Raw genomic sequence first — 13,162 nt, forward strand, 5'->3', positions numbered from 1 at the left:
TTAGACTGGTTTGTGAACAATATTTGAGGGAAATGGTGATACTGTGTATGTGGAAAAAGTTTTAGATCTTTGAGTTCATCTCATACAAAATGGGAGCAAAACTAAAAGTGTTGTGTTTATGCTTTTGTTGAGTGTAAAACAGGGGTGAAGTGGAGGTGTAAGAGTCACTAGGTGTTCACAGGAAACACATTTATTTCTATATGTATTTATTTATTTTTATTGTTAGTTGGTTTTATCTTTTCTGTTGTGTTTTTAATCAGGTTCTTTTGGTCTCTTTCTCTAAAATTGTAGCATTATTAGTTATTATTACTATCTCAGGCTAACCCTAAGACAGTGTTTCCCAAACTACAACAACACATAGACTTTCCAACTCGGGGCAACAACACTCTGGACCATGTTTACACCTTCCAGCGAGGAGCCTACAAAGCTTTCCCCCTTCCCCACCTTGGCGCCTCTGACCACATCACCATCATGCTGCTGCCTGCTTACAGACCACGGGTGAAAGTAGTTAAACCAATTCGGAAGCAGGTCAGAGTGTGGCCAGAGGGAGCTGTAGAGGCACTCCAGGATTGCTTCAACACCACAGACTGGGTGGTGTTCAAGCAAGCTGCCTTACACAACTCCACCACCATTGACCTCCAGGAGTACACAGACTCGGTTACAGCGTACATCTCCAAATGTGTGGACGATGTAACAGTCTTAAAGACCATCACCATCCGAGCCAACCAGAAGCCGTGGTTGACAGGTGAAGTCTACAGGCTTTTGAAGGCTCGGAATGCGGCCTTCAAAGCGAGAGATCAAGTTGGCCTGAGGACAGCTAGAGCCAACCTGTCACGCGGCATCAGGATGGCGAAGAAGGAGTACTTCAGGAGAAGAGCCCACCGCTTCAGCGACAGCAGGGACGCACGCAGCATGTGGCAAGGACTGCAGTCTTTGACCGACTGCAAGCCACTGCCACAGACCTGCGGCGATTCCACCTCCCTGCTGAATGACCTTAATAACTTCTTCGCCCGCTTTGAGGCCCTTAACACCACACCGGAGCACAAGTCCCCCCCCCCCCCCCCCCCCCCCCCCCCCCCCCTCTGGGTGACCAGGTGATCACACTGACTGCAGACAGTGTGAGGAGAACATTCAGCAGGATCAATGCCCGGAAAGCATCTGGTCCTGACAACATTGCTAGCCGCGTACTGAGGGATTGCGCGGGGGAACTTGCAGATGTCTTCTTGGACATCTTCAACACCTCGTTGCGCCAGTCGGTCGTTCCCACGTGCCTCAAGGCCACCACCATCATTCCGGTGCCGAAGAAGTCCACACCATCCAGCCTCAACGACTACCGTCCTGTCGCACTCACCCCTATCATCATGAAGTGCTTCGAACGGTTAGTCATGAAACACATCAAGTCTGCACTCCCCCCCTCCCTAGACCCTTTCCAGTTTGCATACCGGTCCAACCGTTCAACAGAGGATGCCATCAGTGCTGTCCTCCATCCAGTCCTCACACACTTGGACAATAAAGACTCTTATGTTAGGATGCTGTTCATTGATTTCAGTTCAGCATTCAACACCATCATCCCTCAGCAGCTGGTCATCAAACTCGACAAACTGGGTCTGAACACCTCACTGTGCAACTGGCTGTTGGACTTCTTGACCGGGAGACCTCAGGCAGTGCGGGTCGGCAGCAACACATCCCACACCATCACTCTGAACACGGGGGCCCCTCAGGGATGTGTGTTGAGCCCCCTCCTTTTCACACTGCTGACCCACGACTGCACACCACTTCAGCTCAAATCTCATCGTCAAGTTTGCGGATGACACAACCGTGGTGGGTCTCATCAGGAACAACGACGAGACCCACTACAGGAGCGAGATCAGCCGGCTGACCATGTGGTGTGAGAACAACGGTCTCCTTTTGAATGTGGAGAAGACGAAGGAGATTGTTGTGGATTTCAGGAGAGTGCACACCCAGCACTCCCCTCTGACCATTGATGGTGCTGCTGTGGAGAGAGTGAGCAGCACCAAGTTCCTGGGTGTGCATGTGTCGGAGGATCTCTCCTGGACCACTAACACCGCATCACTGGCCAAGAGGGCTCATCAACGCCTCTACTTTCTCCGCAAACTTCGAAAAGTCGGAGCAACACCACACATCATGTGCATGTTCTACAGGGGTACGATCGAGAGTGTCCTGTCATGCTGCATCACGGTGTGGTACGGCGCCTGCACAGCGACTTGCCGTAGGTCCCTTCAACGCATCGTGAGAGCAGCGGAGAAGATCACGGGCACCTCCCTCCCACCCCTCCAAGAACTGTACAACACCCGCGTCATCCGGAAAGCCACTAGGATCGTAAGTGACCCCACTCATCCATTACGTAGTCTCTTCAGCCTGCTGCCATCGGGGAGGAGACTGCGCAGTCTCCAGGCCAAGACCAGCCGGCTGAGAGACAGCTTTTTCCATCAGGCTGTCAGGACACTCAACTCCCTCCCTGCTTTGCCCCCTTTCCCCCTGTTGCCCTCCACTCACACATAAACACAAACTGGACCGTTTCACTTTCCACTCCCGTCAATTCCCTAACTTCCCTAACCTAAGCTGCTGTGAAGATATTGTACTTTATACGTATAATACTCTCTGTACAATGATCAACAACTGTATATATTCTTGCTCTGGTCATGGAATTTGCACATATCCATTATTGCTGAATGTTGTCCTGTCATTTTGCACTACAAGTATTTGTTTGTTTACATTTACCTTTTGTATAATTTTGTTACAATTACACTATTACAACCTTTTGTCTTTTTACAGCTCTTAGATCTCTACACTTGATATTTATACTTTGTTATTATATTCTTAAATATCTTCTTTTGTGAGGTCAGGGAGTTCAGAGATCAAGTATTTCAGTTCTCAATATGTCTGTGATGTATTGTAGAAATTACAATAAAGTTGACTTGAGACTTGATTGTTGTTGTTGCTATTACTATTAATATATAAACAAAAATAAATTTAAAAAATATTACAATTTGTAATACATTTGACTCTTTTACAACAACAAACTTATACAGAAAACAAATGCACACAAACGTGCTGAGATGCGAACTTTTAATGCTAACTTTAACATTGAAAACACCATAGACATGCTAACGCGTTAGCATCGGCCCAGTTTTTAAGTTATAAAATACATCTGTCAACTGTTTCAGAAGACCATAACAGGCCGGTTTAACTAAAAAAGGTAAATATTACTCACAGACATATACTCTTTAGGGTTTTAGCGGGGAAAAATTAAGATAAAGCAAAATAAAACAAAGAACCAATGAAGCAGTGAGTGGATCAATGCTTCATTGCTTCAAAGAAGAGCTGCACTGCAGAAACGGTTGATTACAGAGCCTGCAGGGGTTCTGTAATCAACGTAGAGAAATGATAATTTTCCCGACAAACACCCCCAAAAACAATGGCCGCTCTGAAGGACCAATAAGGGAATCGTTAAGCAGAAAGGCTATTGATGTCGATGGATCGAATCATTTCTTAATGATACCCGAAAAGAACCGGTTCTCGATACCCAACCCTAGTCATTACTTACACTCTGAAATGACATAGGTCCCCCGTCTTTTATTATGAAATAATGCTGAATTTATGTGGAAATGATTGTTGTACAAAAGCTTCAGGTATCTGTCGCTGAGATAGATGATGACTGGAGTGCAGTTTTAAGCAGAAACGAGGTGATTGCTGCTGACACTCACAAATGACACGTGCAGTGAAGGCAGGGCAAACCGATTTTTAGGAGGGACCGTTCTGTCGACGACACCGGATTAGCATACATCAGAAATTGCCCTTGTTTTATTTGTCCTGTTTTTTGTTTTTTTTTTGTCTGTTTTCCCTTTTTGTCTGTCTCACATAATTTTGTCTCTTTGACATCCATCTTCTTCTTTTCAGTCTCCTGAAGTGTTCCTTCTTTGTGAAGCTCTCACTCATCTGTCCATTGAAAACTGCTCTGCTCTCTCCATAATAGAATCACCTTTACCGAATCTCTGCTGTAATCACTCGACTCGATGTGCAGGATGTCCTCCCCAACCCGTTCATGGTCATTATTTGCAGCTGTGTCTGTTACAGTCTGCACTTCCCTATAAGAGAACAGCAGTCACTTTGTTACCACAGTCGTTGTACACACACTGTGCCCACAGCACCACTTAAAAATCAATATACGTGCAAGTTAAATCAGTGAATGAATGTTAATGTAATATTAACACAATTTAGAGCAGTTTTTAAGCTGTTAGGTTACTGACCCACGTCTATTTAAGAATCAGGCTGTTGTGACGTAAGCACTCAAAAAAAAAAAAAAAAAAAAAAGAGCTAGCTGCATTGCAAAAGTCTGTTCAGTGTTTCTGCTATTTGATGCACTTTCATGATTGTGTTTTTTAGTAGTAGTAGAAAACCGTCTATTTCTTGTCTTCCAGTCCTCAGCAAAGAGTCTGCGTGCAACAATTGGTGATGCATTCGAGCGTCTTCATCGCTTCCTCCGTGAGCGTCAGAAGACCATGCTGGAAGAGTTGGAGATGGACACGGCCCGCAAGCTGGCCGACATCGAGCACAAGATACAGCGGTACAGCCAGCAGCTGCGCGATGTCAAAGAAGGCATCCAAATCCTGCAAGACCGCCTCAATGAGACGGGACGGCATGACTTCCTAGAGGGAGTGGCCATCACGTCTGAAAGGTGCTCAACCTGCCCCAAGCTTCTAGTAACAAGTTGGTCCAACAAGAAAGCGTTTTTTAAAAGGGAGCAAGATAAAACAGCCTTATTGGTGCCATTTGATAAAGCAAGAAAAGCAGTCAACTGTAAAAGTTAGAACGTTTCTAAATATTAAACAAATCCAGAAAGATAAGCAAATCTGAGGCATTACTTGGTATTTGGTAGTTTCTGATTTGATGTCCACCAATTTTTATGTATCGCCTGGAGTATGTTGTTATGCCTGCAAGTGTTTGCATCTGTCTGTGTGTGCAGACACAAATAGAAACACATTTGTCAATTCACCTTGGTAAGTTTTCTCTATGAAATAGTACATGTTCTTGTGCATCTGACAGAGCATCACAGGATTCAGTTAATACCGTCCCTCCATAGGAAGAAACAAACAACGAATATTAAAAGGGACATGGATTTTACATACCTGTAGCGCCTTGGGAAACAGATTCTCTCCAGACATATGTGCAGATTATCAACAAAGTCAATATACATCTCTTGGCATGAATACCATCTTTTATCTTCTTCAAACAATGTTTGAAGCATGTATTTGGTGAGCCAGTCATGACGTAGTGCTTCATATCACCTTGCTAGCACATATCGTGGAGGCAGGGACAGCTATCCACAATGCAATGTTTTTGTTGGAAATAAAAGTGAAAGCTGGCCAAATCAAAAAAGTCAGAGCAGTATTTGATATGACAAAACTGAACTATGTTTCGTTTAAGTGTCGTTTGGTGTAGAAAGGAAGCTCTTTGCTAAAAGCTTCGATACTATCATACGAATGCCTTGTTCTTCTGGTTGCTCCATTAGGGGTCACCACAGCAGCTCATCATCATACTGACATTTACTGGTCAAATAATTTGTAGCACAATACAGTAATGTTATAATGTGATTAAATAATAAGGATATTCTGCACACTTAACTCCAAGTAAATCTTTAATATGTCTTTTTAAAACCAAGCTTTCTGTCCGAAGACCTTCATCAGGGCATCTGTGTACAGCCTTATAATTTGTAATATTATAATTAAAAGTAATTTCTTTCAGCTTCTCCAGGAAATAATACAGGTGAACCCCATTAACTCGTGCAAGTTGGGGTCCACAAAATCAGACCACGAGTTATCTGCAACCGCGAGTTAATGAAGTTGAACAAAAAAACTTAATCGGCTTACCTTGCCATATTGCAATAGTTTCAACCATTTGAAGCATTATTCTTTCCTAGATGGTGATGATTTCTTCATCTGGAGTGGGTTTGGGATCTTCTTCCTCCTCAGGCTACTGCACTTCAGCGATCAGGCTTTCGTCAGTGTGGACAGTTCTGGATGATTGAAGTTTTTCCATTTACAAATCTGGGTGACCTTCCTCTTAAGATCCTTCTCGCCGGTTCAGATTGGGCTGGAATTTATACATGCACCTGCCCCTCGCATGCACAAATTTATACTCATGCCCATCCCTCCCAAAAACAGTCAAAATTTACTTTTATACAGTAGTCTGAATTTTTGGGGTCCACAACTTGGCCACAAGTAAAGCCGATACGCGAGTTACGCATATGTGAGTTAATGGGGTTCACCTGTACTTTAGTCATTATTGACCTATAGATAGCTAGATATTAATTAATTGATGTTGATTTTTCTGTATCTGTTGAACAGATAGATATGGTTGAACAGGATACTTGAAATTTGAAAATAAAATGCTTTATCACTTCTCATTTTTTTCTTCCTTAAGTAATCTGCAAGACTAAAACTGCAAATGTGTATGTACATGTGCCATAAACAAAGACACCCCCCACCACCACCACCACCATCATCATCATCACCAGTATTTTGCCGGGTTACCACCTTCAGCTTCATTTTGAGGCAGGAACAACCCATAAGTGTCCTTTGTGAAGGTAGATGAGGTCATTAAATATTTGAGGCATTCTGAGCATAAATTTGAATATCAATGAGGTGATAATCTTGTTTCAAGCCATACCATCTACAGTTTTACAAAACATTTAAGGATTCATTTCAAAGTTTTGTGGAATTGTCTGACTAAAATAAATAAATTTGCATAATAACTTTTATAATGGGGATGCTTCATATAACACGTGTCCTCAGCTCCTGCAAAAAGTAAAGTTGCTGAACTTTATTGGAGAAAATAGATTTCAGCAGCAGTACTGGCAAATTCCTGAACAGCTGGTGTTTTAGGACGAATATAAACCAGCTGTAATCTTTAATCTGGGAAATGGAATTGAAGGCGATTTAATTGAAATGTTTAATATCTCTGAGAAGTTTAATAAGTGACGCTAGATGACACTGACAAACTAAGCATCACTGTACTGTATGTCTTCAGTCCACATTATTCTTTAATGAAGTAGCGAGTGTTGTAGGTGGAAAAGCTGATGTAGATTATAACTGCCAAGCAGATACAGTCGTTATGCATTTCTGTCAGCTCACACAGATGGAGGAAGGATGTGTACAGATAGATGCCTTTTCAGTGCTGAGCAAAATGTAATTTCTGTTCCACGTTCATCAAATTTGCCAAATATGAAATTATGAATCCTCTTGTTTCTTCATCATATATTTCCCCTTCTAAATCAGGAAATGACACAAGTACTTTTAGACACGGTTTTTACTTTTTTCTCTTTTTTAGGTCTTGTTATATAACAGACATAATAATAATAGTGAAATTAAAATCATACCAAGGTCCATAATTATTGGGACACACTAGTCAGAAGCTCCCATAAGAAATTCTCATAAAATTATTAATCTATGAAGCTGTTGTTGGTGAAGTGGTGGACAAACGTTCCCCTCGGTCCAGTTTCTCCAGTCACATCTCCAGAAGTTTGTAACTCTTTCAGAGTTGTCAACTTTCTTGGACGCTTCAGTCAGCAGTCTGCTTCGTTTGTCTACTCTAAGCAAAATTACCATGAAATACCATACTGTTTCTAATTTTGACTGATTATGAATACTTTAAATGAATTCAAACACATGTTGTAAATTATTTTGTATGTGTTCCCTGACATTTCCCAAGAAAACTTGCTGTAAAAATAATAACTAATGATGTGTAGTGTTAATGTTTATGCAGATTGGTGCTGACTTTATTTTCCATTCAGTTTCTCCTGTGGGGCCTGCAGTGATATACTATTGTTAATAAGAGGAAGTGTTCTGGTTGTCAACCAAGACATGATGCATTGAAAGGTGATATAAATTATTATTATTGCACATGGGTGTGCTCACTTCTGTTGTATACTGTGAATACAGACAACTTCCAGTAATGGTGCGGAATATGAAGTGCTCTGCGTTATTTTATTTTTTATTATAACATACTGTTTATAGACACTCAAGATGTGCACTTGTATGCAAACGTTTGGGCACTGCTGATAATTTTCATGATTTTCCTTTATAAATCACTGGTTGTCTGGATCAGAAATTTCAGTTAAATATATCATATAGCAGATGAACACACTGATATTTGAGAAGTGAAATGAAGTTTCTAGCATTTACAGAAAGTGTGCAATAATTATTTAAACAAAATTAGGCAGGTGTATAAATTTGGGCACCCATGTTATTTTATTGATTTGAATACATTGAGCACTAATTATTGGAACACAGAATTGGTTTGGTAAGTTCATTGACCCTTGACCTCCTTACACAGGTGAATCCAATCATGAGAAAGGGTAATTAAGGTGGCCATTTGCAAATGTTTCTCCTCTTTGCATCTCTTCTAAGGAGTGGCAACATGGGAGCCTCTAAACGACTCTCAAATGACCTGAAAACAAAGATTGTTCAACATCATAGTTTAGGGGAAGGATACAAAAAGCTATCTCAGAGATATCAGCTGTCAGTTTCCACTGTGAGGAACATAATGAGGAAATGGAAGACCGCAGGCACAGTACTAGTTAAGGACCAAAGTGGCAGGCCAAGAAAAATCTCAGATTAGCTAAAATGAAGGATGGTGAGAACAGTCATAGGCAACCCACAGACCTGCTCCAAAGACCTACAACATGATCTTGCTGCAGATAGTGTCTCTGTGCATCCCTCAACTATACAGCGCACTTTGCACAAGAAGATGCTGTATGATGCTGTAATGCAGAGGAAGCCTTTTTGTTCGTACACGCCACACAGTTGCTTGAGGTATGCTAAAGCACATTTGGGCAAACCAGCTTCATTTTGGAATAAGGTGCTGTGGACTGATGAAACTAAAATTAAGTTATTTGGACATAACAAGGGGCGGTATGCATGGCTGAAAAAGAACACAGCATTCCAAGAACAACGTTCTGGAATGGCCATCTCAGTCCCCAGACCTGAATATTATTGAAAATCTGTGGTGTGATTTTAAGCGGGCTGTCCATGCTCAGAAACCAACAAACCTGAGATGTTTTGTAAAGAAGAATGATCCAAACTACCTTCAGCCAAAATCCAGACTCTCATTGGAAGCAATAGGAAGTATTTAGAGGCTGTTATTTCTGGAAAAGGAGGATCTACTAACTATTGATGTATTTTTTTCTGTTGGCGTGCTCAAATTTATGCACCTGCCTAATTTGTTTAAAGAATTATTGCACACTTTCTGTAAATACTAGAAACTTCATTTCACATCTCACATATCAGTGTGTTTGTCTGCTATTTGATAAATTTAACTGAAATTTCTGATCTAGACAACCAATGATTTATAAAGGAAAACCATGAAAATTATCAGGGGTGCCCAACGTTTTGCATACAACTGTACCTGAACTGTGGACAAAATGTACAAGCCACCTACTGAGACATGTGAAGGTTGACATTGTCATGGTATTTGATCTAATCCCACTGAAATACACAGATGATAGGTTACTGAGTTTCTGTGATTCATAAAATGCCTAGTCTGTTGCTGGGCACTAATAATAGCACGTTTGAAAGACACAAACCAGATTAATTCCTTGAATCATTGGTGTGAGGGTGTGTGAGAGGTATCTTTATTATTATTTGGAGACAAAATTCAATTTACAGCATTATTGATCTGTTTTTGTTTTGTTTTTGTTTTTTTATTCCTGTCACAGGATTAAAGGGAAGATCCATGAGACCAATCTGACGTATGAAGATTTCCCAACATCGAAGTACATGGGGCCATTACAGTACACAATATGGAAGTCACTCTTCCAGGATATTTCACCAGGTATGTGTCACCAAACCCCAGAGGGATAAATCAAACTCCCACACAGCCTGGAATCCAGTGTTAAAAATGGGTGGATACCTAATTTTTCTTCAGTACTTGAATGTTTGAAGATTATGGCTTAGAGAAACTAATACTGGCCTGCACTGAGACTACTGGAATGTTTGGAGCCCCCCAACACACACACACACACACACACACACACACTTGGATGAAAAACTGTGGTGGGACCTGGAGGGTGGTGATGCCATTCTGTGTTTGACAGCGCAGAGAGGAGCTCAACTCCCTCTGCCTACAGCCATCACTCACTCACAGGAGATTATTGAAAATAATGTGCTCAGGAATTTTTTACTGCCTCAGTTACTTCTCCCGTTTCAGCCTGCTGCTGGCTGAGGGGGAGACCAGGCTGTATTTTGGCCGCCCTTGACTGGCTGCCAAATAGAACAATTGGTTACGAATCATCACCAGTCGGTTGCCAGAGATGAAACAAAGAAATTCCTCGAATCATCCCTCATCCCCGGCTGTCAGCGATGGGTTAGCAGAGATAACTAGCAGGCGCTCTGGTTTCCCTCTCTGTCAGCCAGAAAAAACAAATAATTCTTTCAGACGTCCGTGTGCTTGCGTCTTTCTTTGTATTGCCCAAAGAGGCACGCAGGGTATGAAATTTTAATGACTCGTTTGTAACACGTACTTCACTGCTGTGAAAAAGCATCGTCCTCTCCACTGGCCAGCAGCCAGACGTTTCACCTCCACGTACCCCAGATGATATAAATGAGGAGAGACGAGGAAAAACTCCACCCTGACTCTGAATCTGGAGAAGTGAGCACGTCATTATTGTTCAGCCTGATGTGGTTGCCTAATAAGTTAATGCCGTGCTCCACAGAGTTACAGCACACACGGGTGCAAAAGCTCCCTCCCTAAACCACATAACTGCACCGAGTAACAGCCTCCTAACAGCTCTGAGCCCGTGGAGCGAACTGGAGTCTCTCCTCCCAACACTGTAATTACTGCTCCGCTGTGTTGTTTGCACTCTTCACTCAAATTGAGCTTCCCTACGAGAATCCGCAGAACACTCGACTTTGAAGACTTGAGTTTGTGCACGAAGGTAAAAACAGAATGATTAAAAAGAATGTACTGCATTGTGCTCTGAGTCACACCCATTGCACATTTTCTCATTTCTTTTTCCTGAAATAGAGCTGAGCAGCAGCAGGGTGTGCCGTATAATAAGCCATCAGTCATGTCTTACCACAGGCCACAGCTTTGATCACCTCCTCCAACTCTGACAGTACACACTGCAAAGTTTTCAACCAGTCTCTTGGCCTTAAAGAATCAGTGCTTATGTTTGCAAGTTATAGTTCCTTAAATAGAAGTGACATGTCAGAATTTGCTGACATTTCTAAAAACACATAATATGCACTGTGAGAATTTGTAGTACTTTCTGTGTAGATTTTGATGCTGTTTGTTTGAAGCAGGCAGGCATTTTCTGTTTGTGCTGTACTTCTCAGCATCCACCACGCTACAGAACCATTTTGGGTCCTGCATGGTTGCTTGGATCCTCAACACTGAGTTACCTACATGGTGCATCATGTCCAAAGAAGAGTGCCACATGGCTATGGTGTCGTAGCTTATGGTCCTTCATGATGAACATAGTATGCTTTATCGTCAGCTCCCTAAAGTCTGATTTATGCTTCTACAACTCTAACTCCGTGGCCATGTAATCATGTCGACGTGGGCATGACCCTTTCGAAGTTCTCCATTGCTTTGGTGGGTGGTGCAATGCAATTTACCAGCGTAATAGCAGGGGGCACTGCGTAAAAAACAAGGCAGGGACTTTCTTTCTGCCTGCATGGCCACTGCTGCTGGTCATTTTTTGTGGACCAATTTTCTTTATGCATTCATTTCCTTCCATGAATTGCTGGTCATTTGAGCATCTTCATAGCTTTTTGAATCCGTGTTGGGAAAATGGTCATATTTATGGGTTCTTCTGTCAAACCTTCCTCTATTTGATTCATGATTGAAATGTAATCAGCGTGACTTGGGTGCATCAGACCACCCTTAAAATGTTTTTATATTCTTACGACGGTATAAAAATGTTCTACCTCATGAAAAAATAATTTGGTCAAAATTTAATCAGTTTTGATTCACACTGGGTCCTCATCGAAACTGAAAAAAATGGGAAATAATGTTAAACTCAAGCTGATAATAACTTCATTCTTGTAGCTTATGAAACCAACTTTGGATTTTTCAGAATGTCATGTGGAATGAAGGCTGCTGTTCCAGGATGAGCAACTCGATGTGTTTTTCCCCGTGTTGGACCAGGAGTGACCAAATCTTCACAATTGTCGTTTTCATGTTGACCGTTTTCACTGTCAGCCAGCTGAACAGTTTCACCAGCTATTTGTCTTTCTTTCTCAGCCTTCCCTTGGAATTTCCTTTGTTTTACTGCTCGCGATTCTTTGCTCTTGATCCGGGATGGCAGTGGCTTATCACGAACACTAAAAGAGGCAACTCTGTCAGTTTCCATTGACTGAAGAAATTTAATATCTTCTTGGTTTTTATAACTTGATCTGCATCTCTTGTCCACAGAGGAAAAGTCTTCTGCCTATCATTTTCTACACCTTTCAGCTTGGAGATGAGAGGCGGTCTACTGATATTTCTTGAATTTTAGCATTCTTCTCAACTATTTCTACAATTTTCTCACAAACTCTTTTCTATGAAGTTATAGGGATGCTTCCGTTCAGATGCAATAATGATCTTGTCCAGAACAATCTTTGGCTACATTGTCCTTTAGTGTTCTGTCGGATGCTGTACCCTGTGCTGATCCTTCACGTTCATGAAACCTGTAACATCTTATAACCTGCTTGTTGGTTGGCAGCCTGTAATTTCTTCATCCTTCTCTGTTCTGCCAGCTCCAAGACCAAATATAGCAGCAGATGTATGAGTATTCCTTGCTTTTTTAGCTGCTTTTGCCATTTTGTCATCCTCTGTCAATGCACAATTTAGTACATGGCCATATACTGTATTAGAGCAGTACTTCTAGAAAGACTATATTTCTCGGAAGTTATATATTTCGGGGAAACTGAAAGTGAAAGTGCAGATGTCTGTCTTAACCACTTAAAATTCTGAGAAAATGAAAACAAAAGTGTTTGCAGTAGTTTATAACCACCTATTCCAAAGTTTTGAATATTGCCATTTCAGATTTTCATGGCTGATGTGGACCCAGTAGAATTTACCCAAACTTCAAAATATTGTACACAGTGTGTTTTTACGAGAGCATTTCTATTATATATTTCTATTATATAGCTATGACAAT

The 13,162-nt window shown here is 41.6% G+C and overlaps 1 protein-coding gene across 1 annotated transcript in view; it reads left to right on the plus strand.

The window, feature by feature from the left end:
• trim62.1 (tripartite motif containing 62, tandem duplicate 1) overlaps window positions 1–13,162 on the plus strand; it is a 116,433-nt gene that overhangs the window by 93,637 nt on the left and 9,634 nt on the right. Inside the window, exons 4-5 of the mRNA XM_034166237.1 lie at window positions 4,443–4,699; window positions 9,737–9,852. Coding sequence (XP_034022128.1) covers window positions 4,443–4,699; window positions 9,737–9,852 — 373 coding nt within the window. The remainder of the gene's footprint in view (window positions 1–4,442; window positions 4,700–9,736; window positions 9,853–13,162) is intronic.

This window comes from Thalassophryne amazonica, chromosome 3, assembly GCF_902500255.1.
Source record: "Thalassophryne amazonica chromosome 3, fThaAma1.1, whole genome shotgun sequence".
Lineage (NCBI taxonomy): Eukaryota > Metazoa > Chordata > Actinopteri > Batrachoidiformes > Batrachoididae > Thalassophryne > Thalassophryne amazonica.